At 58.9% G+C, this 27,117-nt stretch overlaps 2 protein-coding genes across 9 annotated transcripts; both read left to right on the plus strand.

The window, feature by feature from the left end:
• Positions 1–3,929: 3,929 nt before the first annotated feature.
• SDHB (succinate dehydrogenase complex iron sulfur subunit B) lies at positions 3,930–9,860 on the plus strand. The gene is made up of 8 exons (XM_044421189.1): positions 3,930–4,069; positions 5,024–5,169; positions 6,310–6,395; positions 6,949–7,085; positions 7,525–7,641; positions 8,626–8,727; positions 9,048–9,170; positions 9,669–9,860. Exons 1-8 carry the CDS (start codon positions 3,989–3,991, stop codon positions 9,744–9,746), a joined length of 870 nt encoding a protein of 289 aa, XP_044277124.1. The 5' UTR covers positions 3,930–3,988; the 3' UTR covers positions 9,747–9,860.
• Positions 9,861–11,375: 1,515 nt separating this feature from the next.
• ATP13A2 (ATPase cation transporting 13A2) lies at positions 11,376–27,009 on the plus strand. 8 transcript variants are annotated; one of them, XM_044421184.1, is made up of 29 exons: positions 11,376–11,485; positions 11,839–11,915; positions 12,606–12,773; positions 13,432–13,490; positions 14,565–14,667; positions 15,448–15,527; positions 15,831–15,908; positions 16,041–16,110; positions 16,989–17,123; positions 17,340–17,406; positions 17,728–17,871; positions 18,085–18,252; positions 18,967–19,077; positions 19,473–19,519; positions 19,828–20,016; positions 20,084–20,290; positions 20,655–20,759; positions 20,957–21,113; positions 21,390–21,510; positions 21,630–21,754; positions 21,893–22,047; positions 22,377–22,487; positions 22,702–22,781; positions 23,208–23,360; positions 23,902–23,998; positions 24,674–24,897; positions 24,985–25,136; positions 25,485–25,657; positions 25,747–27,009. In XM_044421184.1, exons 1-29 carry the CDS (start codon positions 11,476–11,478, stop codon positions 25,915–25,917), a joined length of 3,537 nt encoding a protein of 1,178 aa, XP_044277119.1. In that variant the 5' UTR covers positions 11,376–11,475; the 3' UTR covers positions 25,918–27,009. The 8 variants fall into 8 exon arrangements, 7 of the variants coding, with proteins under 7 accessions (XP_044277119.1, XP_044277120.1, XP_044277121.1 ...); XM_044421185.1 differs by having other exon boundaries at positions 17,740–17,871; XM_044421186.1 differs by lacking the exon at positions 14,565–14,667 and having other exon boundaries at positions 11,446–11,485.
• The last annotated feature ends 108 nt before the right edge of the window (positions 27,010–27,117 follow it).

The following is a 27,117-nucleotide window of genomic DNA, read 5'->3' on the forward strand; positions in this document are numbered from 1 at the left end:
TATACCATCCCATCTCTCCTCTGAAATACACGAGAGGACTCAGATATTGGAAAGGCGACACCCCCCCGGGGGAGGAGGTCTCCCATCCCCTTTCCTCCCTGCGAGTGCCTTCCAAGGCGGCTCCAGTGGGGAGAGGGGGTTGTATGTAGCAAGCCTGGGCAGGACAGCGGGCCTGCATTCCTGGGCAGGACAGCGGGCCTGGCCCAGCAGGGAGAACTGGGGGCAGGAGGGACGGAGCCGGGGGGGGGGGGGGGGGGGGGGGGGCAGCGAGCAGGGCGCTGCCAAGCCCGCTGTGCACCCACTTATTGCGACGGGCCGGGCCAGGCAGCGCGGGAGAAGTGTTCCGCCTGCGAGCGGCCACGTCGTCACTGCCAAGCGGTCGGACCTTCCGGGGAAGAAGGGCAGGAAAGAGCCGCGCCTCCCCTTCTGGCGGCCATCTTAGGAGAGGCAGTAAGTGCCTCATGCTCGGGAGGGGAGGGAGGGAAGTGACGACACAGGCGCCATCTTGTTCGTGGCTTCTTACAGGGAGTGTAGCCCTCCGCCATTTTAGTAGTGGCCGTCCTTGCAGAGGCGTTCCATAGACGTACGAAAGTGAAGAGGCGCCGCTCCTGCCCTGTGCACCGCCCTCAGAACGCGATCTCCTTCTGCTCGGCGTCTACTCGAAGTAGGGATTACATTCTCCAGGCTTGGAGTCGCAGCTGTCCTACCTCGCAGGGCTGTTGTGAGGATAGAATGGGGAGAATGATTTTTTAAAAATCAGTTCATCAGAAGGTGGTTCTTCACTCCTCCAATGTGGGGCAAATACAATCCTTGCTGCAGTTATTACTACATGTAAATCAAATAGGTTGCCTGTTTGTCAACATCATCAGACACAATGCAGAATCAGACTTCAGGTTTAAATATTAAAGATTTTTGTAACATTTCCTCAAGCCATTTATGTAGTTTAGCCCAATAGTTTTTTCCCTTATGACAAGTCCACCACATGGGATAAAATGTTTTATATTGTTTTTTATATTGTTATTATTTTATATTGTTATTTCTTGTATTTTAAATTTGTGTTGTGAGCCGCCCCGAGGCTTCGGCGAAGGTGGCGGCATAGAAATATTTTAATAAATAAATAAGTACCAGGTTAATGTTTGCCTTTCCAGTGAAAGCCTTCAGGCCGCAATTCTCGGCAACGGCCACAAGAGGGCACTCCAGGAGCGCCGCTGACGCCTCCGTTGCTGAGCGTAGAGCCACACCGGGATCCCCGGCTTCATGAAGCCCTCCCCGCGCACGGGCCGCACGCTGCGGCCCCCCCACCCTCCGCTTTTGGGAAGATCAGGGACGGAACCCCTTCGCCCTCCTGGGACACGGGCTGGCGCTGGGGCTGGGGCTGGCTCTGGGCTAGGGGTGCACACCCCTAAGCCTATTATAGGGATAAAGTTCCATTGAAAAGAGGGTGATTAAGAAAAAGCCTTCCTGAGTAGGTTTTTCCGCACTGCTCATCATTTCTGCACATTCTAAACACATTCCAACCATCGAAAACATGCCAGGACCCCTAGTTTTCCGAATCCTAACCCTACCCTGGTTCACACCCTGACCCTAATGTAGGGTTGAAATTCCATGGGAAGGAGGACGATAATGAAGCAGCCCTCCTTGAGTAGCTTTTTCTGCACAGCTCATCATTTCTGCCCATTCTAAACACATTCCAACCATCAGGATCATGCCAGGACCACTAGTTTTCCGAACCCTAACCCTACCCTGGTTCACACCCTAACCCTAATGTAGGGTTGAAATTCCATGGAAAGGAGGACGATAATGAAGAACCTTTCTTGAGTAGCTTTTTCTGTGCAGCTCATAATTTCTGCCCATTTTGAACACATTCCAACCATCAGAATCATTTATTAGTGGCCGGCCTTCCAGAGGCCTTCTATAGATGTACAAAAGGGATGAGGTGCCGCTCCTGCTCTGTGCAATTGCTCCCAGGACTTCAGAGGCTTCGGCCACGATCTCCCTTTCCTGCTCAGCATTTATTCCAAGTAGGGATTAGATTCTCCGGGCTTGGGTGGCTGACTTGCAGAGGGGACACACAGCTCCCCTACCTCGCAGGGCTGTTGTGAGGATAGAACGGGGAGAATGGGAATTGTGTGAGCTGCCTTGGGTTATGATTATCTCCAGGATTATTTTCATGTAGACTATAGTCAAGGGACAGAAGAGCTGAAAGTATTTTGTGGGAAGGGCTAGCCCTGATGCCCATGGGTGTCCGCCTCGAGCACACTGTTCACACCCGGCTGCACAAACCCCTCCTCACACACAGGCTGCACTCAAACTCGCACTCCGGCATGGTCTGGTGCAACGTCTCCCTTTCACCCCTCCTGGGAAGCGGGCTGGGCTTGGGACTGCTGCCGCAGTTGGTGGAATGCCACCATCTCGCTCTTCACTTTCGTAGATCTAGATACGCGTCTGTGCCGAGACAGGCCACTCCCAAGATGGCTGAAGGGCCAGACCCGTCTCTGAGCCAGACACTACCAACACGGCAAGGGCCATAAGCGGGTCACTTCTCCGTGCCACAGAAGTCGCGGTGTTGACATCATGCCCAGCATGGCTGCCAGAAGGCCATTTGAAGCTTCTTGCTGCCCTTCCTGCCTCTTCTAACATGGCCGTCCTAGGGAAGGAAATGGGGGCGGCCGGGCAGGAAGGGCTGCTCCTCCCTCCTGGCTCTGAAGATGTGGGGGGCAGGGGGATTCTTCTCCCCCGCATCTTTCGCATGCCGAGAAAGAGCTGGCTTGCCAGTCATGATTTCATGGCTGAGAAAAGACGCCCCCGTGAAGAGGACACTTGCCTTGAGTGGCTGCAAATGATTTCACGCAGAGCCGATCCCCAGAGAGTGGCGGCTTGCCTGCCACGTCCGAGTTTGTTCGTCCACACTGAAGTGGGGACTGGCCTGCCTTGGCCCAGAGCCACGCCGGGGCTGAGCCCTTCAGCCATGCCCCTGAAGAGGACAGCTACCTGGCAACACGGCAAAGGGCCCCCCGAGCTGAATGGTCCCCATGAAGAGGAGTGGCTGGAAACACATGAAGCTCAGCCACAATTTAGGAGAGCCGTCCCCTAGAGATGAGGCTTGCCTGGTGTATGCTCCACATGCTACCCCAGGGATTGTCCCTGTGAAGGGGGCAGTTTCCTAGCATGAAAAAGGATCAGAGCCGTTTACAATGCAAGACAGCCGCGCACACTTCCACGCTCCTTTTAATTTTATGCTGCTGCCACTGCCAGTGATGTGACTTTCAGGGCCCCATACCTCTACACTAGCATCAACTGCTTAGGTTCTACTAAAGGAGGGGTTTTTTAAGGTTCTCTATCTTGGAAAAGATAGGATTAATTAAAATAGTATTTTGCTTCTCTCTCGCTCTGCTGATTTGCACCTGAGCTCTAGCATCTTTGGTGTTCAGTTCTATTGTGCTTTCTACTGTTCTACCTTGCCAGGATTTTAACATGAAGTCGGCTGCCCAGAGTGCCATTGACTCTGCAGAGCCATTTCTCAACGAGGGCCTCATTTGGCCAAACCAACGACTGTGATGGCTTGACCCGAGCAGCGAAAGCTCCGCCCGCTGCTTTCCGCACCAGGAGTTCACTCCGAACGGCCACCCGGAGCGGCTCCAGAACCCCGCGGCCGCCGCTCTCCGAGGCCCGGCGCAGCTCGGCATCCTCCCCTGCCGCCACGTGGGCCTCCCTCATCCGGGCGCAAGGAGAGCGGGACTCCGGGCGCCAGGGCCGCGGCTTCGGCCGGGAAGCGCAACCTGCGCCCGCTCCTCAGCCTGTGCCTGGGCAGGCCCGAGGCGCCGGCCAGGCGGTCACGAAGAGCTCTGCCCTCTGGCGCCGCGGCTCTAGCTTTTCGTAGGTCTACGCAGCGCCTCGCGCGCGCCACTCCCACCATGGCCGCGGAGCGAGGACGGCCGCCCCCCGTCTCCCTGGCAACACCCTTGCTCCTATCAGCTGAGGGCGCAAGATGGCGGCGGCCGTGGTGGCGCTGGCGCTCGCGGGGCCTTTCGGGCGCCGCGGCGGCCACTCGCTGCTGCGCCCGCTGCAGGTGAGCGAGGCCGGGAGCGGCGAGCGGGGGCCCGGCGGCAGGAGGGTCCTGGACGCGGCTCGGAGTCGTCCTCCGCCGCGCCAGTGCGCCCGCCGAGTCGGCCGGACAGCTGCGCGGGGACGCGGGCGGCTCACGAGACGCGCCCGAGGGCGACACGGTCTGTCCCGCAGCGCTGCCTGCCCGCCCGCGGGAAAGCTTGACGCCCGGCGTGTCGGCTTTTTGCGGGGAAGAGGTGCAGAAGCCGGGAAGCCGCCGCGGCATCGAGGGCTGGAAGCAGGGGCCTGGCCGGCTGGCCGCGAAAGCCGGGTTGGAAGCGTCCTTGCGGCGGAAGGGCCCCGCGAGGCCTCCGCGCCCAGCCCTGCTCCGCTCCCTCGCGTGGGCACCGATCCGGCTCAGGCCCTCGACTTCCTGGTGCAGACAGGCAGCCTGACGCGCCAGCGGGCCGCGTAGCTCCGCAGGCCTGTTTGGGGGACTCCCCGCCCCGTTTTTCCTTGGAAGCGGGAGAAACAGAAGGAACTTAAAGGCACCCCCGCAATGGTGAAGTTCCTGCCTGCAGCACATGGGCAGAAAGAGCTCTCCTCGCCTCCCTGTAGTGGGAAATGGCGCAGGGACCAACACCCGCCTCTCCCGTGAGCCACAGAAGGGGGCAGCCAGGAAGCTAGCCAGGCTTGCGCTAATTGCTTAGCTTCCCACACGTCGGTCTCTGGCTCAGGTTCTCTCCTACAATAGGTGATCAAGATAGAGGGGATGGTCAAGTATCCACGATTGTTACAGGGGTACCTACTTGTAATATTACATACCTGTAATGAAATGAAAATACATATCCCAAGGACTGCAGCACTGAAGAATGACAAATGAAGAATGAGGTCTCTTCTAAGAGAATAAAGGCCAATAAATTAGACTCACTTGCAAGGAAGCTGCAGGAGGAGGAGGTCATGTGTCTTTGACCTACAGGTCTGCCATAGAGCTTATGCAGCGGCAGCAGTGGCACCTACTGCACAAGGTTCCGCAAGGGTGAAGAAGTTTGCAGTGTATCGGTGGAACCCGGACAACCCAGGGGAGAAACCTCGGATGCAGACGTATGAAATAGACCTGAACAAGTGAGTGACAGCAACTTCCTTGAGGAAGGGGTTCGGGGAGATAGTGAGGGATCTCGTAGAAATGTGAATCGGTCGTCCAGCTCTGTGTCATGGTAGACTAATAAACTTAAGGGCATTTCTACCAGACTGTAGAATTAATCCAGTTTTAAAATTTGTAGTGCGTACATATGAAGTGTTGGTTTGCCTTGAGGACTGGCTTTTGGACAGCCTGAAAATGGAAGTTTTGATTCTCAGATCTGCGAAGTTCTGTGCTTTGCATTATATATTCCTATAAAAGCTCATCACAAGTCCTTGTTGTTCCTGTTGAGGAAACAATGTGTGTCAAAACAGAGATGAACGCATGTTCATTGTTGTTACTCAGAAGGAATCTTTCTGCAAATTTAATGGTCAGCTTAGCTTGGAATTGTTTTGCCCCTAGCCAAGTAACAAACATCTGAAGCAAGATCAGGTGCGATTTAAGGAAATGATCAGAGAATTGGTTTGTCTCCAGAAGAGCATGAACATTTTTCTCCAAGAGATTGTGGGGGTTTTTTTTGCATAATACTAGTTAAATATTCTAGTATTATGTTCAGCCTTGAGAAGAGAAGACTGAGGGGGGACATGAGATCCCTCTAGAAGTACCTTAAAGGCTATCACAAAAAGGAAGGTCGAGATCTCTTCTTGTTGGTTCCAGAGTGTAGGATGCAGAATAATCAATTCAAGCTGTGACAACCGAGATTCAGGCTGGACATCAGGAAGAGCTTCCTCACTGTCAGAGCAACACAACAGTGCCAACCAGCTGCCTCCCACACTTCTTAGAGGGATGGTTGCAGCCAAGTAGGCACAAGTGGGAGAGGAATGTTTATGCCCAGCATTGCAATGGCCCATAGTGGGACCAGAAGGCTGGCCTTAATGGGCCCCCTTGTCCCTGTCCCAGCTTTGAGCTTTTCTGATCTTCACCTGTCTTCACTAAAGTGCCATGCTGCTATCTTCAGAGGACAGTCAAAAGGATGGATGATTACTCTTCGCAATGAGTCTCCTCCTCCTCAATGTTGTGAAGAACCTGTGCTTGAATGCATGCAGCACAGAACAGCCCCAGAAGGCAGCCGTAAGCTGAGTGAGGGCAACATTCACTGGACCATTTGGAATTTCTCTTTCTAGATGTGGGCCGATGGTTCTTGATGCCCTGATCAAGATTAAAAATGAAATGGACTCCACTCTGACTTTCCGCAGGTCCTGCAGAGAAGGTAAGTGTGGCTTCCTCTGTTCCCTCTCTTGTTTTGAGGAGCCGCAAGGTCAGGAGAACGGCAGACAGGACAGGAGCACCAGCCATTCCCCTTCTCAGCTGCATCTCAGTGCTTCAGTTTCCTTCTTATAGGCGAACAGCTTGGTTCCAATTGATGTAAAGGACAGGCAAAGGCCCCTGCCATCTCACAGGCGTCCTTCACCTCCCCTGCACCCCAGTTAGGAATGAAACGGCACAATTCTGAGAGTAGGTTTTGCAGATTTTGGGCATGGAGCTGATTTGAAGGAAATAAATGGTGGGACGCATGAGAAGCAGGGACCACAAGTGGCATCGTTTTGGCCATCTCTGCTTTGGAGGAGGTTTTTCTCTCATTTGGCTATAAATAGTTCTGTTTGACAAACAAAACTATAAATAGCTCTGCTTCATAAACAGTCTACTCGACGACTGTTGAAAGAGCTGGCAGCCTCCCTCTGGATATCCGGGAGCGAAGGTCCCCTCTAAGGGGCCTCCTCAGAGCCAGTGGGCCTCAGCGGCCTGTTTTCTGCTCCCTGCAGGCATCTGCGGCTCCTGCGCTATGAACATCGGAGGAGGCAACACTTTGGCCTGCACCAAGAGGATTGACACGGACCTTGGCAAGGTCACCAAAATCTACCCCCTCCCCCACATGTATGTGGTGAAGGACCTGGTCCCTGTAAGTCTGAACCAAGGGGAATGGGGCATGTCAGAACACTCGAGAACCAGGCTGTGAAACTCATTGTCTGGATGTCGCAAGGACAGAGCTGTGGCCATTGTGGCAAACTCTTCTCTGCAGGACCTTGTCTGGGAGCAAAGAAGCAGCAGGCGAGGGAAAGGCAGCTGGCTCATTAAGGCAGTCCCGAAGGCATGTTTGCCTGATTGGATCCCCCAGTTACACGCTTTGTAGGAGTTTGGTGCCTACGCGTCCCCATTTTTCCCAGAATCAGTTTCACAGTGCTTCACACCCCTGCTGAAAGCTCCCTATCTGAGACTTTATAGCAGACATAGCTGCCTGCAAGGAGAGATCCTGGGAGTGGGGCACAGACGCAGGGTGGGGCGGGTGTTGCATGTCTTCAGGCAGCGCTTGATTTGGCCTGCCTCTCTTCCTCTTTCAGGACTTAAGCAACTTCTATGCCCAATACAAGGCTATTCAGCCTTATCTGAGGAAGAAGGATGAGACCAACCAAGGCAAAGAGCAATACCTGCAGTCCATAGAAGACCGGGAGAAGCTGGTATTTCTCTTGCACTTTGGCACTTGGCCACTTCTTGGCAGGCAGCTACCCTTGGGGCATCTTCCTCCTTACTGTGACTACCCCATGGCAGTGAAGCGGCCCCTGTGGCGGCCAGGGACACGCTGCCCTGAGCCACTGCTCGGATGACTCCAAAGGGTCAGCAGGACCAGTGAGGCTGAACACGGTGGCCTCGTGCCTTCCGGCTGCAGCTGGCTGGTCCTAGTGGGGCCCAGGACCAGGCTGCCGGCCCCCGTCGGCCTCCAGTGCAGCACGGAAGCAGCAGCTGCCTCCTCCCGTTGCCTGTGGCGGACTGCAGGGTGCCTGGAATGGCCCCTGGGAAATGGCCCCTCGGGGTCCCGGCACAGGCGCCCTTGGTGGTGCTTCCAAGCTTTGCATCAGCCTTTCCTGGAAGGGAGCTGGAGAGCAAGGCTGGGGCTGTCGGGAGCTGTGCTGATGCCCCACTTCTCCGCACAGAGGCCGGGATGGGATGGGCAGAAGAGCAGAGCGGGGGCTGCTTCCCACCGTGTCTGGTGCAGGAACCCTGCTGCTGAGGCTGCCCTCCAGGAATGGCGACTGCAGCTAGCCATGGCCGGGTCCTTTGTCTCATTCCTGCACTTGCCTGGTTGAGTTTTGCCCTGCTTGGCATGGTGTGACAGCCCAAAGCCCCAGCTCCCGATACCTTTGCAGGAATTGCTGGAGGACTGGGAACTTGCTTGATTACCTGTAATATAATGGGGTGCTGTGCTTTCCGGGGTGGGTCCTATAGACACGCACAGTGTCAGGGCCACCGCCTGCAGACAAAACAAGGCTGGTTCTGCGGGGTGCCCTGCAGCAGCTCCCCTCGTCATGGAGGCTCGTGGGGGGGTGTTCTCTAGGACTGGGACTGGTGCTACTGCCTGGGGCAGGGAGGCGTGGGGGCTCTTCTAGCACTGGCCAGAGGCACCACTGGCCACCCCCTTCCTGACAGTGGCCTTCTCTTCGCAGGATGGGCTCTACGAGTGCATCCTCTGTGCCTGCTGCAGCACCAGCTGTCCCAGCTACTGGTGGAACGGAGACAAGTACCTGGGGCCGGCCGTGCTCATGCAGGTATGGAGAGCGGAGGGCCCCCGGCTGCCCCCATGGGCTCCCCCTCAGCTGCATGCGGAGCGCCTCAAGCTAGGTGCTCCGGCTGGGTCTTGCCATGGCTGAAAGGATGAGACTGGGGCTGGACTGGGGAGAACTGGGCAGCTGCAGCAAAGGCGGCGGGGGGGGGGGTTGCTAGAGCCAGGCTGGGGCATCCCCTGGGCTGCTGGCTGAGGGGCGGGAGCGGAGCCGCCTAGTGAAGGAAGAAAGGCTGGCTGGGGGTCCGGACAGGGGGGGTGTGAAGGCGGCCCCCCGCCCCCCCCCCCCCCCCCCCCATCTTGCAGGCCTACCGGTGGATGATTGACTCCCGGGATGATTACACAGAAGAGCGGCTGGCCCAGCTCCAGGACCCTTTCTCACTCTACCGCTGTCACACAATCATGAACTGCACCAAGACCTGCCCCAAGGTGGGTTCCCCCCTTGCCCAGGGGCAGTGAGGCTGTGGCCTCGCCTGCTGCCCAGAACGGATCCCACAGGCTGGGAGCAAACATGGAGCCCAGCACAGCTCGGGGGAGAGCACTGTCGGGCAGCTCAACAGGCAACGAGACACACCGGGTGCTGCTGGCTTCCCAGACGTCCAGGGCATCCGCCTCTGCTGGTATGCTGGGCACGATCCAGATGGGGCTGCTGCTCGGTCAGGCATGGGCTTGCAAGGGGTCTCCTGTTCCACAGCAGTGACAGGGGCTCTTAAGAGCATGCCCAGGACCAAATGGGTGGGACAGTCCCCTACCACTTGCCAGCCCCCTCCCAAGAAGGGGTGCAGCTTTTCTTGCTCTGTCCTCCAGCCAAGGAAGGCCTGGCATTGCCAGGGCTGTCCTTCTGCATGTGTCGCTCGTGTCTGCTTCCCTGGATGAGGCCTTGATGGCTCCACCCTCAGTGGCTGCTTTTCTCTCTCTCCTTTGTAGGGACTGAACCCTGGGAAAGCCATCGCTGAGATCAAGAAAATGATGGCCACATACAAAGAGGCAGCTGCCACAGCGTGACCGCTTGAAGCTGGTTAACGTCTGTCTAGGTTGTCTGTCGGGTGCCAGACCTTGGCACAGTTTGGAGAATGTTCTGTGTAGGTAGGACGAATAAAATGCTCCTTCGTTAACAAACTTGGCCCAGGATTTCTCTTCCTCCTCCTCTGCTGCCCGAGGTTCTGGCTTTTCCTCTGCATTTTTATTTATTTATTTATTATGTAGAATTTTTGTATGCCACCCCATCGCTTATAGCCTCGGGATGGCTCACATAAATAAACATAATACAAATACAATTAAACCCAAAAACATCCATTTTGCTTGTAGGCAGGCTGTTGCTGAAGGTCATCGGGGATCAGGCACTGTTGCTGAAGGTCCGGCTTTTACAGAATGCATGCATCAAGTAACTTGCATGAAGAGCTGTGCAGGGTCTGGGGAAACACTCCTTGAGTTGGGCAGTTGACCGAACTGACAGTAGCATAACAGAGACCAGCACTCAAAGATCTGGGGCTCGCCTGGCCCAGGATCTGCCTTGTGCAGCATTGCTGAGGTCAGCAGTCTCCCTGCCAAAGAGGGAGTTTGCATGAGTTTCTGCTTCCACCGGGGTTTCTGCCCCGTCTCCTCAGCTGTTCTTTCAGCAGAGTATTTTGCTGTCCACGTGAAATTGTCCTTGGTGAGCAGAGGGTTTGTCCTGACGACGTGACTTCAGCCAGATACTACTAGGAGAAGGGCTGGGGGTGCATTGCAGCCACCCACCCGCTTGGATCAGAGGCTGACAGGCCACCTGGGACTACGTCTCATTCAGGAGTTTGTGAAAACTGCAGTGTGGGGCAGGCTGGCCTTTCCACTGGGGGCTGCAGGGAGGGCCGGAAAGCTGAGCCACCCTGTTCCTGCCAGCTGAGCCCTGGCTAGGTGGGATGTGGGGGGCCTTCCTTCCACTAACAGGGCACTGCCTGTTCAAGGCAGGGAGGGCTGAGCAGCTTGTGGCCTTGCGAGGGCGTCAGCCCAGCCGGCATTGCCAAGGCTAAGGGAGGATGGGAAGGAGGGCCCCCATCCCCTTCTCTCCCTCTCCAAGTTTGGCTGGTGGAGGCACTGGATCAAGAGCCTTCTGTTGCAGCTCCCTTCTGTCTTGGCACCCGCAGGCAGCTCCCTCCATGCTGGGCTTGGTCAGTACCTGAAGATGCCTCCAAACCATCACGGGGTGTAGGGACAGGAGGCCGCGGCGGGGGGGGGGGCGGCATTTCCAGGTTGCCCGTCCCATCCAAGTCTGGAGCATCCACTCCCAATCCAGCACCATTCCGGGGGGGCGGGGGACTGGGCGGGCTCCTGCGGTGGCAGTGGGGTGCTGGTGGGGGCACTTGGGGTGTGGACCCTGAGCATGCGCGGCTGGCTGGCGCAGCACCGATCCCGCAACTTCATGGCCACTCGGACCCAAACACTGGGATTGTGCCACACGCGACAGCGCGCAGCACTCCGCCCACGAAGACGCAAGGCCGGTGGGGCGGGCGGCCTCTCGAAGTCCCACGGGTCGCGCAGGCGCCGCAGCGTCGCCGCTCCTCCCTCGCCGGGCCGGCGCTAGGCAGCGGGCAACTACGGCTCCCATCAGCCCCCGCGCTCGGCCAGCTCCCCCACCAGCCGGCCAGTCGGCGGCGGCCTCGGCTGCCGGTCTCGAGGCGTGTCGCCGGTGCGCGCAGGCAGACCGGGCGGGAGCGTCTGCCCGGGAGTCCGCCCCGCGCTCGCCGCCCGCCCGACCATGAGTTCAGGTGAGCGCGCCCGGGCGTCCCGCGCCGCCCTCTGGCTGGCAGGATCGCTCGCTCGCGGCGGGCGCCCCCCCGCCTCTGGCCGGCCTGCGGAGCAGGGACGCCCGCTGGGGCGAGGCGGGGAGGGGGCGACAGCCCGATCGGCCGCGAAATGCGCGGCGCAGCTGCGGACCTGCTGCGCTCGCTCACCCGGAAGCTCGGCTCCCTCCACTGCACTTCGCTAAGAGACCAGTTCTCTCGCCAAACGCTTGGACGGGGTTGGCGAACAGCCCCCTCGGCATCTCTGCTCCCGGCCTGCGCTTAGAAATCGGATACCGTGCCTAGGGGGTAAGATCCCGTTTGCTTGCTGCTCCCAGGTGGTGTCAGTCTCTTGGGACGTGCGTGCCTTGGCTACAGGACCCTCCAGGAGAGCGCTCCCCAGGAGCCCCGCATGGTGAGCAAAGAAAGAGCTTGCAGGGTTCGGGATCCTTGGGCCAAGAGAGGGAGGCAGGCAAGCCTCAGTTGCCTTTGAGTTTCCGCAACTACAGGAAGATTCTTGTGAACGGGTGGTGACCGCTGAGAGCCCTTTCAAGCCGTCGCAGGATGCTTTGCAGGAGACACCCGCCCGGGAAGCCCACCTGTGCCAAAGGGCTTTCAAGCGCTGCCCCGTTCCAGTCATGGTTTATGCAATGGCTCCGGAACTTAGTATCACACTGCCTTCGCATATGTTAATACAGTTTGTGGTAGGACAGCATTTTTCAGATTAGGGTAGTATTAGTATTATTATTAATGTATTATTGTATTATTATTTTAACGATCATATTCTGTTTGTTCTTTGGGTAGACTTGACCCAAAGTGGCAGCTTGTAAGTGTTTACATAGATACACGAAGGGGGCCAGAATGCTGCCTGGTGCCAGTTTTCCGGAGGGCCACACTGAGCAAGGGAGGGATCAGCTTGTATCCCCTTCGCAGGCTTCTACTTGGCCGGCTTGGTGCCACGTCGAAGGTCTCCTTATGAGCCACGCTCACCTCTCACAATGCACTCCAAGAGCCACCCAGAGGCATCCCATAGCTCTGATTTTTTGCATTTTGTGGGGCCAGCACTTGGTTACTGCTAACCCACCTCAGTTTGTTCCTTGGCTAGGAAGTCATTGGCTACCAAAGGAAAAGATGGAAGACCATCCTGTGCCACATTTTCACTGTGCTGTTTGTGGGGCTTCCCCTGGCCATCTTTTACTGGAAGCCACACGTCAGAGTCCAAGCCAGATGCAGCCGCTGCCCACTCCGCCAGGCCGACTGGGTGGTCATCCACGTAAGTGGGGTTGGGGAGCAAAGGGAGAAGCGGCACCTGGACCCTGGACCCAAAATGGCAGTTTTTCCACAAGGGTTAAGAGTCCAGTTGGCACCCTGGGAGAGGGGCCCAGTTAATTCTACCAGAGCCACCTCCACCAGTTCTTCCCGTTTCAAGGCTGGGATGCCTGTTTCTGGAGGGATGCATTTTAAAAACTAAGAGGACATCGTGTGGATTGATGTCTGAGCCAGGCCTGCCAGCAAGACCCAGGAGAGGCTCAGCCAACCCACTGGTTATCATGTTGGTTACCCGTGAGGGTCTGCTCTTCAGTCGAATGTCTATGGCAGCATAAAATAGTCAAAGGGCCAATAAAAGAGATACAGCACAACCAAGGGAAAATACACCAAACACGACACAGTGAAATCCCCATATGTGTCTGCATTTTTCTGTCTGTATGGAAGTGGGAGCATCACAGGCGTGGTGTCCCTCAGGCCCCCAATGGGATGTCCAGTAACTTGCATTCAGCTCAATGGGTCAGAAATTGATGCCTTTCATGTTCCTTGAAGGCTCGGGGTGTCCTTTGAAGAAACAACTGGCTTGGAGAGGGTGGGAGAATAGATATTTCATGCCCCTTTGATTCTGTGAGCCAAACGCTCACCCTTTCTATGCTCTTCTCCAGGACCAGTTGGGCCAGAATTTCACAGCCAAGGTGGAAAGAGAACTGGTAGGGGAAGGCAGGTGAGTGAGGCCGGGAAGGGGCCCTTCTGCTCCGACTGCAAAGGAAGGCGCGTGTAAGAAATGGAATCCAAGCAATGACGATACGGGAGGCAAAGTACCAAGCAGCAACAGTTCAATACGCTCTGGCCAGACCGGGCACCTACCCCAAAGGTAGTGCCCTGGAGGAGCAGTTTACACAGCCTTTTATTCCCTACTTCACGTGCAAAGTCCCTGCCTCCTTTCTCCCATTGGCTGGGATACTGGGAATTCACACTCTTCCCATCTGCCTTCATCATACTACTCCTTGGTATGTTACCCCCACCTGCTCATACGTCCCATGTTCATGCTAATAACCCTCTGAGTCATAGTAGGAGGCACCACTAATATGCATTAGCTTATTACGCAGCCATACTTTGGATTCTAAGCTCAAAAGTTAAATGCCATGTCTACCAATTACGTCTTGTAGTCTATTAGTTTGTGTTAATCACAATAACTTTATCAATCACTAAGTGAGCCATAGCTTTACCTGCTCTAGTTTGTTAGTCACAGTAATATTCTACTTCTCACATGCATCAGGAGAGGGCTGTGGGAAGAGGAACAACCGCAGACAGGCAGACACCCCACAACCCATATCCAGACACTTGGGTTTTTGTCCAGCAAATAGACCTTAAACTAAAGGCATCTGTTCACAGCCCACCTAAACGGCTGTACAGGGGGCTTAATCCTCAGAGCTTCCCCCCACCCCCACCCCCCAAAAGAAGCAGGTAATTGTAGCTTTGTGCTTTGGAGCCCACCATCCCCTGCCCCTGCTGCCTCCTTAGCTGGAGCCACAAGACTTCTGCTTCTAGCTTGTCACGGCCAGCAAAACCCCCCATCCCGTTCAGCCCCACACAAAGGCCAACCTTCCCTTTCACCTGGTGCTTCCAGGTGGGCCTGTGGGACGGGGCATCTGGCCACCCGTCCTCATGGGCACCCTCCTGTTAACACGCTGTGGGGCAGGGTCAGTCCTCAAGGCACAGAGGGGTCGCTGCTCCAGAGCAGATCAGGTCATGCTCACGTGTTCCCCATTTGCCCTTCCACCTTCTTTCCGCAAAGCCCGGAGCAAGGAGAGGACGATGGGAGAGCCAGCATCGCTGTGGGAGCAGTGGAGGACGAGGACGGAAGCTGTGACACAATCAGGCTCCACCAGAAGGAGCAGGTGGGCCTGCTCTACTGGCCAGACTTTGTCTGGGGAACCCACGAAGGCACCGGGGTGAGGGGCTGCTCACCTGACCCCCGGCTCTGTCCTGCCAGTGCCTGGCACCCCAGGTGCCCCACACAGTCCGAAGGCCGGAGCCGGGGGTTGCAACCCTAGGCACGCTCTGTGCAAGAAGAAAGTGCCGTCAGACAGAACCGGAAAGACGAGCCAAGGGGAGTGGGTACCTTGAGGGCTGGAGCGCGATCACAGACCAGCCAGGAGATCAGCCACAGGAGCAAAGTGCCAGCATCCACGACCCGGGAGCTCTTCCACAAGTCCAGAAGCCCTTCCTGCCCAGGCCAGTTCTTCTACAGCTCTGCTCCCAGGTGGTGCTCGTGAAGAGTCCTGACAGCTGTGCTGGACTGGGACAGTGATCCTGCAGCTACCAGCGCTGCTGTGCCAGCCCTCGACCAGCAGAGGGAGCCCTGCAGCTGCCTCTAGTTTCGAGGCCGGGGGCACGTCCACAGCACTTTCCCCAACATGGCCACACAGTCCCTCGGCCCACTGGCCTCTCCCTGCCCCCATCAGACTTCGTCTTTGGTTCTCCATCCATGTTTCCTTGCAGGGAAGGGTAGCATTTTCCTGTGCAACGCCACGCTCCCTCCTGGGACACCTCCCGTGAGCCAGCAGTGCGACTCCACTGGTGGGAGCCCTCCGAGATCAGGCTAGGGCCGGGGCCTGCCCCAAGGGGGTCTCATGCAGTGGGCAAGTCTCCTTAGCTCACTCGTCTCTTCCCCTCAGGCAAACATCGTCCAGTACTTTGTCTTTGAGGGTCTGCGCTACATCTGGATGGAGAAATTGCAGGCATACTGCAGAGCAAGGTAGGCCCGCAGCTTCGAAGGGGCGGCTGGTCCTCAGGCTCGACAGAGCTGCGGGTGTGCTTTGCACAGATCGGCACATGCTCCCAGCTGCAGAAACCGCTGCATTGCTGGGGTGTCCAGAATGTTTCTCAACGCGGTGCTTCCTGCCTGTTTCATGTCTGTTCCCACTTGCCTGCTCAGTAGTCACCAATGTGACCACTGGGCACACCAAGGCAGCTCGGCTGGGGATGGGACAGGTGCTTCAAAAGCCACCTTTCAGCAGGTGGCTAATGCGGCCTCCCCCCACCCATGCATGTTTTGCAGCAAGCTGGATGAAAGCTGGACATGTTTGGATATCCATCTCTGCCACCACGGACTGAGCACCGAAGAACAGGCTGCCAGGTGCGGGTGTGCGTTGCTCATCCAAAACAGGGTGCGGTACGGTTAGAGCAGGAGGCACTGAAGCCCTTTGGCAGTGTGACTGGTGCTGTCCTGCAATTGATTGGGATCTGTTCTCTCCCGCTTCTTCCACAGGAGGAAGATCTATGGACCAAACCTCATCGATGTCCCAGTACATTCTCCCCTTCAGCTGCTGAGGGATGAGGTGGGCCCTCGTAAAACGAATTCTGCCGCTTGAGGAAGCCTTATTCCTTGCCTAGGAAATGGGCCCCTCGCCCTTGGAAGAGGCGAGGGGTCCATTGTGGCCCGAGCCGTGTGTTGTGCGGAGATCTCTCCCTTCTCCTCCTGGCCTAGCATGGGATGAGAATGTAAGAGAAGTCTTGCTAAATCAGAGCAAAGCCCACCTAGTCCAGCACTCTGCCCACATGGGGCTGCCCGGCTGCCCCTGGACTGCTTGAGCAAGATGAGGGCAAGGCCTCCCCGGCCCAAGTTCCTCAGCAGCTGGTGTGTGCAGGCAGGCCACCCCCGGCCAAGGAAGTAGCCCTCGGCCACCAAGGCTGGTAGCCGCTCCTTCCTGGATCTGCCCAATCCCCTTTAAGGCCATTCAGATCGGCAGTCGGCAGCCCTTCCTGTGGCTGCAAATCCCACAGTTTAACTGCTCACTGTGAAGAGCTTTTTCCTTTTATCCCAGTTCTGTTATTCCAGTTGTCGCTGTGGGAGCAGCTTTGGTGTTGGGCAGCCGGGGCCATTCTGAGCTCCCCAAAAAGGCTGAAGGGGCTACAGGTGTGCAGGTCTCTTTGCCTGGTGCTCTCCAGCTCTGCATGGAAATGTAAAGGCAGCCCCCAAGCTGTTGGTCTGTACAAGCCCGTATTGACTGTACTGACTGGCTCAGGGCTGGAGGAAAGATGGGGGGGGGGGCCTTCCCAGCACACCTGCTGAACCAGAGACTAAGCCTGGTGCCCTCTGCAGAGTGGCAGGTCCTTCCCGTGCCCAGCAGAGAGGGCAGAGATGGGCACTCCGGTGCCGCCCCAAACCTGCACGGCTGCAGCTTCCTCCTCCATCCTCCCCTCCCGTCCACTGCAGGTCTTGAACCCATTCTACATCTTTCAAATCTTCAGCATCATATTGTGGTTCTGTGAGGATTACTACTGGTACGCCATCTGCATCCTGCTCATCTCAGCCATCTCCATTGGGATTTCTCTCTATGAGACAAAGAAGGTGGGTGCTCTTCCCCGCTGCAGCACCTGGAGAGCCGTGAGGGGACGCTGGCCCTGGGGGAGGAGCCCGGGGGCCCCTCAGGCCTGCTTGGGGCCTGCCCTGATCCCCCCGTGGCTGCCATGCCAGCGAAGTTCTTCCAGCCAGCACGGCTGAGCTTCCCCTCGGGTTGCACCCTCTTTGCGGGGCCTTTCTGAGGCTGTCATTCGGCCCCTGCAGCAGCGCGTGACCCTGCAGAAGATGGTGAAGGTGTCCATCAGTGTGAAGCTCCGCAGAGCCCTTGGAGGTCCGTGAGTAGCCCAAGCCATTGCCCTTCCGGTCCCGGGAACAGCCCTTAGAGAGGCTCTCTGGGAAGCACTGTGGCAACACCAGAGGCTTCCACCCTAAGCCACCTCTCCTCAGCCCGTTGTCTGTGGAAAAGCTCGCTGTTTTACCATATTCAGCTTTCCCATTTTTCTGGCAGCTCCCCGTTTCAATGTGGTGGCCAGATTATTCTTGCAAGTTATCCTGCAGAAGCGGCCCTGTCAGTTCTCACTGTCATGTTTTACTTCTCTCAAGTGGCGCAGAGTTGCTTCCTGCAGCTGCTCTGATCTGTTTTCCTTGTCGGGGGGAATTGCAGATGAGGTGCTGGTGAGCTCCGTGGACCTTGTGCCTGGGGACTGCATCCTGGTCCCCGCGGAGGGGATGCTCGTGCCTTGTGATGCGGCCTTGCTGACTGGCGAATGCATGGTCAACGAAAGCATGCTGACTGGTGAGCCCTGGCAGAGGCTGGTGGGGGGGGCCTTCCCAGTTTGAGCAGCCATTCCAGACTGGCCTCTGATCTGCCACGAAGGAGCCCGTCTGTGCTGGGTCTTGTCTTGTGCCAGTGTTGCCCGGTTTTACCCTGCTTCCTGGACTGGCAAGAGAGCAGCCTCCGAGGATGTGCAGGACCCTGATTCAGCTGGCTTCTGTCTGTCCCCCCTAGGGGAGAGCACCCCGGTGATGAAGACCCCTTTGCCCCAGGACCCTCAGGCTGCGGGCACAGCCTACTCCCCTGAGCAGCACAAGCGGCACACGCTCTTCTGCGGGACGCGGGTCCTTCAGGCCAGGTGCTACACTGGCACCGAGGTCCTTGCGGTGGTGACTCGCACAGGTGAGCGTCACGGGGCAGGAGGCCTGTCCACCCAGGGCTGCAGCTCAGCAGGAGGTGCTGCATCCTCCCCTCCTGGATGGGCCCCGGAGGCACAGGCATCCTGGAAGGAACCCCGTCTTCCTGGGCCTCCAGAGCAGCATGCGGGTCACACGCTCCCTCCCCGTGGCTCCAAGGCCCCTTCGCTGGGCACAGGCGCACGGGGGGCCTTCTCGGGTAGCCGTCCAGTTCTGGGATGGACTTTCCTGGCTCTTCCTGCATTCACATCTCAGGTCTGCGTACTGTCTGGGTGAGATGCTCTTATAAACCACTGTTGTTGTGCTTAGCGGTTCTCATTACGGTGCAGGGATTTTATTGTGCGGAGCACCCTCCATGAGGGCGTCCACCCGAGGGACTGAGAAATCACTTACATGAACAGAGAGCGGATGCAGCGGGGACCCGCACGGCCTGCTCCATGCTCTGGCCAACTGCGTGGGCTGGGTGCTGGGTGCAGGACAGTTTCCCAACCACGGCGAGTTCCTCCTGTCCTCGAGTGGCCACCCGGGCAGTGCCTCGCTGCGTCATCGTGCCGGTCAAGCCCGTCCGAGAGCAGAGAAGGGCTGCAGCCTCGCCCTGCCCTTTGCTCCGGGCTTCCTGCCCTGGGCCTCTTGGACTCGCGTCCTCCTTGCCTCGAACCTTGCTCCAAGTTTTGTTCCCCTTCCATTCCCGCCCTGCCAGGCTTCTGCACAGCCAAAGGCGATCTTGTGAGTTCCATACTTTACCCCAAACCAGTGAACTTCAGGTTTTACAAGGATGCTGCAAAGTTTGTTATTGTCCTCGCAGGCCTGGGTGAGTCCATTTTGCAATTTGGAAAAAGACAAAAGCACAGAAACTGCTCCTGCCCTTGGAGAGCAGAGGGAGGTGGAAGGTCTCTGGGAGGTGCGCCACGTTATCTGCTGGCGACGGGGAGGGACGAAGCACAGCCAAGCACAGCATCTGTCCCCTCCATCCCAGGCAGATGCCTCTGTCTTCCCCCTTCTGAGCAGGGCCAACTCGGAGGAGGAGTTACTCCACCTGGGCAGTGCCCTGCCTTCGTCCTGCCCTCCAGCCCAAGTACCTGGGACAAAGGAGCGGGGCGCCCTGATCGTAGGCTGCCCCAGGCCTCCCTGCGCCACAGGTCTCCCTGCGCCACGGGTCTCCCACGGCGGGGTCTGCACACGCCCCCTTCTCTCCCTCTCCCGCAGCTGCTCTCGGGACCGCTTACAGCATCTACATCCTGCACAGAAAACAGGTGAGGGTGCTGCCCACCGCCGGGACCGGAGCTGAGGCGGCCCTGGAGGCAGTGGCAGAACTTCCGCTGCAGTGGAGCAGGGGAGCATCCGCACAGCACAGGGGAGCCAAAGAGCAGGGCACCCCCTCGAAACACCTCAGCCCACCAACGCGCAGCGGCAGTGGGTGGGGGAGCGGGACGCAGTGGGACTCACCTGGCCTGGGAGAAGAGGGCAGGGCTGCCCAGCCCGGCACCTGGGCGGAAGGCATGTGGGTGCCTGCAAGGTCTCCCTCCCAGTGGCTCACATCTCTCTCTCCTGGCATGAGCAGGTGGCTGCGAGCCAGATCGTCATCCGGGCCCTGGATGTCGTGACGGTGGTCGTGCCCCCAGCCTTGCCGGCTGCGATGACCGCCGGCACCATCTACGCCCAGAGCCGCCTGAAGCAACAGGGCATCTTCTGCATCAGTCCGCCCCGGATCAACCTCTGCGGCAAGGTTCGCCTGGCCTGCTTCGACAAGGTGAGGCCCGTGGGGGCCGCGGGGCCGCGGTTCGCCTCGGCCTGCTCTGACGCCTCTCATCCCTCAGACAGGGACCCTCACGGAGGATGGGTTCGACGTTTGGGGCGTTGTTCCCCGAGAGAACTGCGGCTTCTTGCCCCTGATCCATGAGCTGCACCGCCTGCCCGGAGGGCCCCTGCTGTCCTGCCTGGCCACCTGCCACACTGTCTCCGTCCTCAAGGGCCAGCTGGTCGGAGACCCAGCTGACCTCAAGATGCTGGAATCCACGGGATGGGTGAGAGCAAGCAAGAGAGCGGCTCACCTGAGTTTGCTGTGTGAAAAACAGAGCAGCTCCCTGTTTGAGCCAGAATCACTGGGGAGAAAGACCTGCCATCCACGCAGGGGACACTGTTGGCAGCGACTCTGCTTTTGGCTGCAGTGGATGCAGCTCCCTCGGGTGTGGTGGTGACTTTGATGCTGATCCAGGATGGGGACAGCTTTTCCCCGAAGCAAGACCCGGTCCCAGGGAATGGGAGACACGGATAGACGCTTCCACAGGCAGGACTCTTCCGGGTTGGAGAGGTTGCTATTGGAGGTGCTTCCTCCTGAGCAGGAAGCTGCTGCGCCTTCTAAGAGCCATGCTCTTCCCTTCCTTCCAGACCCAGGAGGAGGTCGAAGGGGCCGAGGCAGAGGCCCAGGTGGCCCACACTTTTGGGACCAGAGCCTTGGTTGTGATGAGTCCTCCAGAGCAGCCTCCGGGCACGGTAAGCCCCCGAGCACCTGGCGCAAGTCCCCCTGCGGAGGCCAGCTGGGCTGCCACACCCCTGAAACAAGGTGTGGGCCCTCCTCATCCTTCTGCTGCTGGACAGGAGCTTTAGGAAGCCGTGGCCAGAGACAGCCCCACGGCCACCGGACCCACTCCCGAGGCGCACCTGGGCTGAGCCGCGTCCTTCCCCAACAGAGGCAGGTGCTGCCGCTGGCCATCCTCCGCCGCTTCCCCTTCGCCTCGTCCCTGCAGAGAATGAGCGTGCTGGTGAAGCCCCCGGGAGACGCCCTGCCAGAGGTCTACATGAAGGGCGCGCCGGAGATCGTGGCTGGCCTCTGCACGAGCGAATCAGGTCGGGCCCTCTGCCCCGCAAGCACAAGCGGGGGCTGTTGTGTCCCCCTTGCCTGGAGCTGGTGGGTGGGAGGGGAATGTCCGGGATCCTCCGCTCCCGGGGACGTCGCAGCTGCAGGGACAGCCGGGACTGGCCCCAATTGGCGGGGAGGATCCAGAACATCTTCGGAAGCCCCTCCCATCAGGGCGGCTTCCTCCCCGCATCATCCTCCTCCTCCTCGGGGAACAGCATCTGCCACGGCTCCTCCTGATCAGCCCCCTCTGTCTTGGCCCTCAGTCCCCACAGACCTCTCCCAGGCGCTGTGCCGTTTCACGAGGGACGGCTTCCGGGTGCTGGGCCTGGCTTACAAGCCCGTGGTCGCCATCGGAACCTTCGAGGAAGTCCAAGACGTGAGCAGGTGCCTGGCAGGGAGGCAGCCCCCTTCCTTGTCCTTGTGGCTGTGGCCGTGGCCGTGCCCGGGCCTGTCTCTGCCTCTGCTGGGAGGCTGACCGGGCTGTTCTGTGCTCGAGCCAACAGGGACTCCGTGGAGAGCCAGATGTGCTTCCTGGGACTCTTGGTGCTGAAGAACGTCCTCAAGGCCGAGACCACCCCCGTGATCCACTCGCTGCGCAGCGCCGAGATCCGGACTGTCATGGCCACAGGTAGCCAGAAGAGTGGGGGGGGGGCGACATCTCTGCGGGCCGTGTCTGCTGGCAATGGAGCTGCCCGCCCTGCCAGTCGTGCGTCTTGTTCACCGTTGGAGCAGCGCTGAAGCCTTCGTGCCTCCCCTTCCTCCTCAGGGGACAATATGCTCACGGCCATCAGCGTGGCCAGGAACTGCCACATGGTAGAGGCCAAGGAGCCAGTGGTCTTTGTGAACGCCGCGCCGCCCGACCACGGCAGCCCAGCCACACTCAGGTTCACCCCTGCAGAGCAGGCCACGGAGCCCGCCGAGGCGAGTGCTCTTCCCCGTGACAGCGCTGGACCACTTTGCCCTTGGGCAGCCACCCTCAAGGGACGGTGGCTGAGGGAGGGTCTTTCTGGGAGGCGCCCACCCCCTGGGCCTGGCCTCTGGGCCTCCTGCATCGAAAGATGGCTGCCCGTCCCTCTTGGGCCACTGCCCTTTAGGAGACGTCTTGCTCTGCCCCAAGGTTGCCTCTCCGGAGGGGGAGGCAGCAGGGTGCCTGGGGTGAGGGGGCACTAGGACTCTGCCAGGCGTCTGTCGGTGGCCATTGGCCAGCCTGTGGCAGAAGGAACGAGCCGCTTCCCGCTGGGCTTTCCCAGGGTTCCTACCAGCTGGAGAGCTACTTCCCGGAGCAGCATGCCTGCCACTTGGCCATGGATGGGAAGTCCTTCGCCGTGGTCTGTGAGCACTTCCCCGACGTCCTGCCGAAGGTAACTCCAAGGCCGCTGGCTGGTCCGAGGGGCCACTGCAGAGCCTGCCCTCCTCCCTCTTCAGCCCAGCCCTGCCCCCTTTCAGTGACAGCAGCAGACGGGGGCCACACCCCACACCCTGCTCTAAATATGCACTCCCCTTTTGTGCACGAGCCATGCTGGCTGTTTCTGGCTGCCGGGACAGCCACGCCACGCTGGTATTTCTTGTCTGCAGATTCTGGTCCGGACAACAATTTTGGCCCGGATGCTACCTGAGCAGAAAGCTCTCCTAGTTCAGAAACTACAAGAGCTTAAGTAAGTCTGTGGGGTTCCTGTGATCAGATGGGTGGTCTCGAAAGACAGCCGGGGAGGAGGCGGTGGGAGGTGAGGAATGGGTTCCAGGCCCTGGGGAGGAAGGGGCCTCCCTCTTGCATGCAGGCAAAGCTGTGGAAAGCTTCCTCGGGCAAGAGCAGAGCCTCCAGCTGCCTCTGCGGGACTGGGTGGCCCTCTGGTCTGTCCTCTGCAGGCCACTGGATTCTGCTCCGTCCTCATACCCATCCCGCTTTGACCAAGGCATGAGCAGGAAGCCTCTGGCTTGGCAGTTTGGTGGTGGGTGGGCAAAGATCCCGTGTGGCATACCAGCCATGCTGGGGACGGCTTTGGGGACCAGCCCTCCTCCTGGAGGGACAGCCTGGGAATCCTTCACCCTGGTGCGGAGCAACATGCTCGTGTCGCCCACAGCTACTGCGTCCTGATGTGTGGCGACGGGGCCAATGACTGCGGGGCCCTGAAGGCCGCCGACGTGGGGATCTCGCTTTCCGAAGCAGAGGCATCCGTGGCATCGCCGTTCACGTCCCGCACTGCCAACGTCGAATGCGTCCCGGCCGTCATACGGTGTGTCCAGAGCAGGGCCCGGCTTGGGGGGAGGTCCCCTTTGGAAGGCCCGCTGGCGATGGGCTAGGGGCCACCCGCGGCTCCCTTTCGGAGTGTCGCAAGCACAGCAGCTGATCTTGTCTGCTCCATGGTCAGCGAGAGCGGCTGGAGGGGCCTGGGAGAGGGAGCGGGCTTGCGCAGGGCCGGCTGCAGGAGCATGGCGCACGTCTGTCCTCCCCAGCCATGCTGAAAGCACGTCTGGCGGGCAAGAGCTGTGTGAGCAGGACCATAGCAGCCTCTGCTGCATCATTTCTTCCCGGGGCCTGCTGATGCTCTTGTCCTTCCATGCCACCTTCGGGAAGGGGAAGCTTCTTCCAGAGGAGTCAGGCCCACTGGAGGTTCTGCAGCCCAGCAGGGGGTGGGGGGAGTGGAAGGTCCTCGGCCGTCCTTGGCAGTGGCCTGCGCAGTCCCGCTCGAGCACAGCTGTGCGAGGAGATGTGCCCAGCCTGGCCTCCCTCACACGGCTGCTTCACTGTTGCTTCCCGGCGGCCCTTCTGTTTAGGGAAGGGAGATGCTCCCTGGTCACCTCCTTTGGGATCTTCAAGTACATGGCCCTCTACAGCCTGGTGCAGTTTGTCTCCGTGCTCCTCCTCTACACAGTAAGATCTGCGGGCACGTGCAGTGGTCTCAGCCCGGAGGGAGGGGGTCTTCCTTTCCCTGCTCATCAGCACAGCCAGTGAGGACTAGAACCTTGCAGGGCAGACACGGCTGTCTTTTGCCTCTTGGGAAACTGGCACGATTATCATAGCTTTACCTGAGCGCTTGCCTCCAGTGGCTTCAGGTCCGCCTGGTCCTCCTCCTCCATCACTGCAGCATTCCTTGGCACGGTGCTGCACAGGTGAGCGAAGCATCACCTGAAGGGACCCAGAGCAAGCAGCCACCATTCAGGTCTCACCCTGGATTCAAAACAGAAGCAGGGGAGGCAGCACCTCCTTCCTCCATGCCACAGGGACCTCACGGAGGCCACTGGCCTTCCTGTCGCTCTCCCCAGGTTTCTTCTGAACCCGAGACCTCATTTTGAGGTAGCCACGGGAGCGTCCAGGCACAGAGAAGGCGCCAAGCATTCTGGCGCTGTTCCACATCCTTTTCTTCATGGAAAGGAAAATGGTGGAGGCGGCATCCAGAAACTGAGGAGGGTCGTGAGCGGAAGACGCTAGCAGCACCCGGGCCTGCCAGCAGGCCCGAGAGCGAGGGAGGGCCGTGGAATGACGGCAGGCTGTTCTGGGAAGCCTCAGCTCGCCTCCACTCCCTTCTGTTCCCGGCATCCCCTGCAGATCAACACGAACTTGAGCGATTCACAGTTCCTCTTCTTCGACCTGGCCATCACTTCCACGGTGGCTGCTCTGATGGGCAGAACGGCCCCTGCCACGGGCCTGGGCCCGGCCCGCCCGCGAGGCACCCTCATCAGTGTCCCGGTGCTGGGCAGCCTTCTGCTGCAGACGGGGCTCCTCATCGCTGTCCAGGTTGGCAGCTACCTCATCGCCACCTCTCAGCAGTGGTGAGTGCCACGGGGAGCGGCCATGCTCGAGGGCAACACGCCCAGCCGCTCAGGGCCCGGCCTCAGCCTCCGCCTGCCTCCTCCCAGGTTCGTCCCGCTGAACAGCACCGTCACGGCACCGAGGAACATCCCGAATTACGAGAACACTGTCGTGTTCTGCATCACCGGATTCCAGTACCTCACGCTGGCCGTGGCCATGTCGAAGGGCGACCCCTTCCGAAAGCCCCTGTACACCAATGGTAAGCGGGCCCCGCCTTCTCCCCCACCTGGCCCTGCCTCAGCAGGCCTCTGCTGGCGGGTGCCAGCCACAGAGCCCCTTCCCACTGTGAAACGGCGAGGACAGTGACCCTCGTGTAGCTCCTCTGCGTTCAGCCGGGGGCTCCTTCCCTCATCCCCAGCAGCGTCCCCTTGTGCGTCAGGTGTGTCCTCCGGCTGGCACGTTCAGGCCAGAAAGCCAGAATGTCCGCAAAGCGTTTGGGACTTGGCGATGGCGTGGCTGCTTTTGCGCCATCGTGGCTGCCGTTTTCCCGATGCTTCTGAGCACTTTCGGCTACCTCTCTGCCATTCCTCGCCCTCCACTCCTCTAGTCGTCTTCCTGATCGCCCTGATTGTCCTGTTCGGCCTCATGATCTGGCTAACACTTCACCCACTGAACTTCATGAAGAAACTGCTGAAGCTGAAGGGCATCGATGACCTGGAGTTCAAGGCCGGCCTCCTCGGGATGGCCACCATCCACTTCTTCATGGCGTTTGTGCTGGAGGTACGGGGCAGAGGGGGACGGGGGAACGAGCCCACCCAGAGCCGCTGAAGGCACTTCCAGAGGCCTCTCACTGCCTCTCTCCACCCCAGATTCTCCTGGAGCATGGCCTGCTCGGCTGCCTGCGGAAGTGGCGGCGGAGGACCTCGTCCAAGAAGCGCTACAAGATGCTGGAGAGAGAGCTGCGGGAGCAGCAGCCTACCTGGCCTTTGATGCACGAGCCCCTCTTCGCCCCCAGCAAAGCCTCCGTCGCCACCAGATGACGCCGGCCCCCCAACTCCTGCCGCCACTGCCCCTGTACGTGCCCTGCAGGGGCTGCCGCACCGCCATTTCTGTCCCGGCAGCCCTCTTGGCTCCTGCTCGGTCCAACTGGCAGCATGAAAGCGATCCAGTCTTGGCTCTCCTCATCCCCATTCCTGACTAAGGCCTTGGCCCCTCCTGAAAAGACTGAGGAGGGGGCCGCTCAGCTGCCCCAGAGGTGCTTGCCAGGGCTGCCCACTGCGGGCACGAAGGTCCACCGCGGCCGCTGGCAAAACCCGTGCAGGCCCTCGCGTCCCTACACAGGGCTTCCCAGTCCCTAGACATAATGCCCGGGCGGTGAAACTGCTCCTTGCCCTGAACGAAGTTTCCTCTCCTGCTGCCTTGTGTCCCGCCTGGATCATGTCCTCCACTGATCAGCTGGGCTGTCATTTGGGTCTGTGCTTCTGCAGGGAGAGCGCTGGCTCCAGGCTTGGCTGTGGCAAGTGTGTGATGCGGGTCAGCCCTCCGGATGACTCAGACGCCGGTCTGTGGAGCACCCTGCCAGGTTCAGTGCAGGACTGAGCCCCCTGCGCCGCTCTGGCACTCGCAGCTCCTCCCGCAGCACGACCTCACCTATCCTCGGGGGGGGGGGGCACTCCGGGCCGCACCATCTCCTTCAAGCAAGGGGCACATCTCTGGCTCCTGTGACAGCTGCTGTTTTTCCAAATTGTGCTGAATTGATCTTGAATGGACCCTCCAAAGATGTGGCTCAGCACAGTTCCCAGAGAGAAGGCTGCTTTTCAAACTGGAACACGTACTCAAAAGTTCCTCGCTGTCTGTCCAGCTCCATTTCTGCGGGCTGCAATGATCACTACCGAGAGCCCTCTTAGGCTGCGAGGGTCTTACAGGACTGAAGAGTGCGTGCGTGCTTGCTTGCTTGCTTGCTTGCTTGCTTGCTTGCTTGCTTGCTTGCTTGCCATGAGACTCTTCCCTGCCACCTCCCGCCAAAGCTTCTGCAAAAGGATGGCAAGATCCAGGAAGAGCTGATGGTCCACACCATTGCCATGTGAATTATGAATGTGCATCATAATAAACAGATGGTATTTTCCTAACAATCTCTGCTCATGTTGAACAGACATTTCTAACCTGTGTTTGTAGCTCACAGCATTCTCCAAACAGCGCACACTTGGAGCCATGCATTAAGTAACTGTGTGCATGAACAT

The sequence above is a fragment of the Varanus komodoensis genome, unplaced genomic scaffold (genome assembly GCF_004798865.1).
Source record: "Varanus komodoensis strain SLA01 unplaced genomic scaffold, ASM479886v1 scaffold116, whole genome shotgun sequence".
Lineage (NCBI taxonomy): Eukaryota > Metazoa > Chordata > Lepidosauria > Squamata > Varanidae > Varanus > Varanus komodoensis.

Excerpts from the sequence above, each read along its gene's own strand:
- SDHB (XM_044421189.1), top strand. The coding sequence starts at position 3,989 with ATGGCGGCGGCCGTGGTGGCGCTGGCGCTCGCGGGGCCTTTCGGGCGC. Across the intron at positions 7,642-8,625 it reads TAGAAGACCGGGAGAAGCTG|GATGGGCTCTACGAGTGCAT; the intron begins GTATTTCTCTTG and ends TTCTCTTCGCAG. Across the intron at positions 9,171-9,668 it reads GCACCAAGACCTGCCCCAAG|GGACTGAACCCTGGGAAAGC; the intron begins GTGGGTTCCCCC and ends TCTCCTTTGTAG.
- ATP13A2 (XM_044421181.1), top strand. The coding sequence starts at position 12,362 with ATGCTGCCTGGTGCCAGTTTTCCGGAGGGCCACACTGAGCAAGGGAGG. Across the intron at positions 18,253-18,966 it reads TGCGGTGGTGACTCGCACAG|GCTTCTGCACAGCCAAAGGC; the intron begins GTGAGCGTCACG and ends CCGCCCTGCCAG. Across the intron at positions 25,658-25,746 it reads TCATGGCGTTTGTGCTGGAG|ATTCTCCTGGAGCATGGCCT; the intron begins GTACGGGGCAGA and ends TCTCCACCCCAG.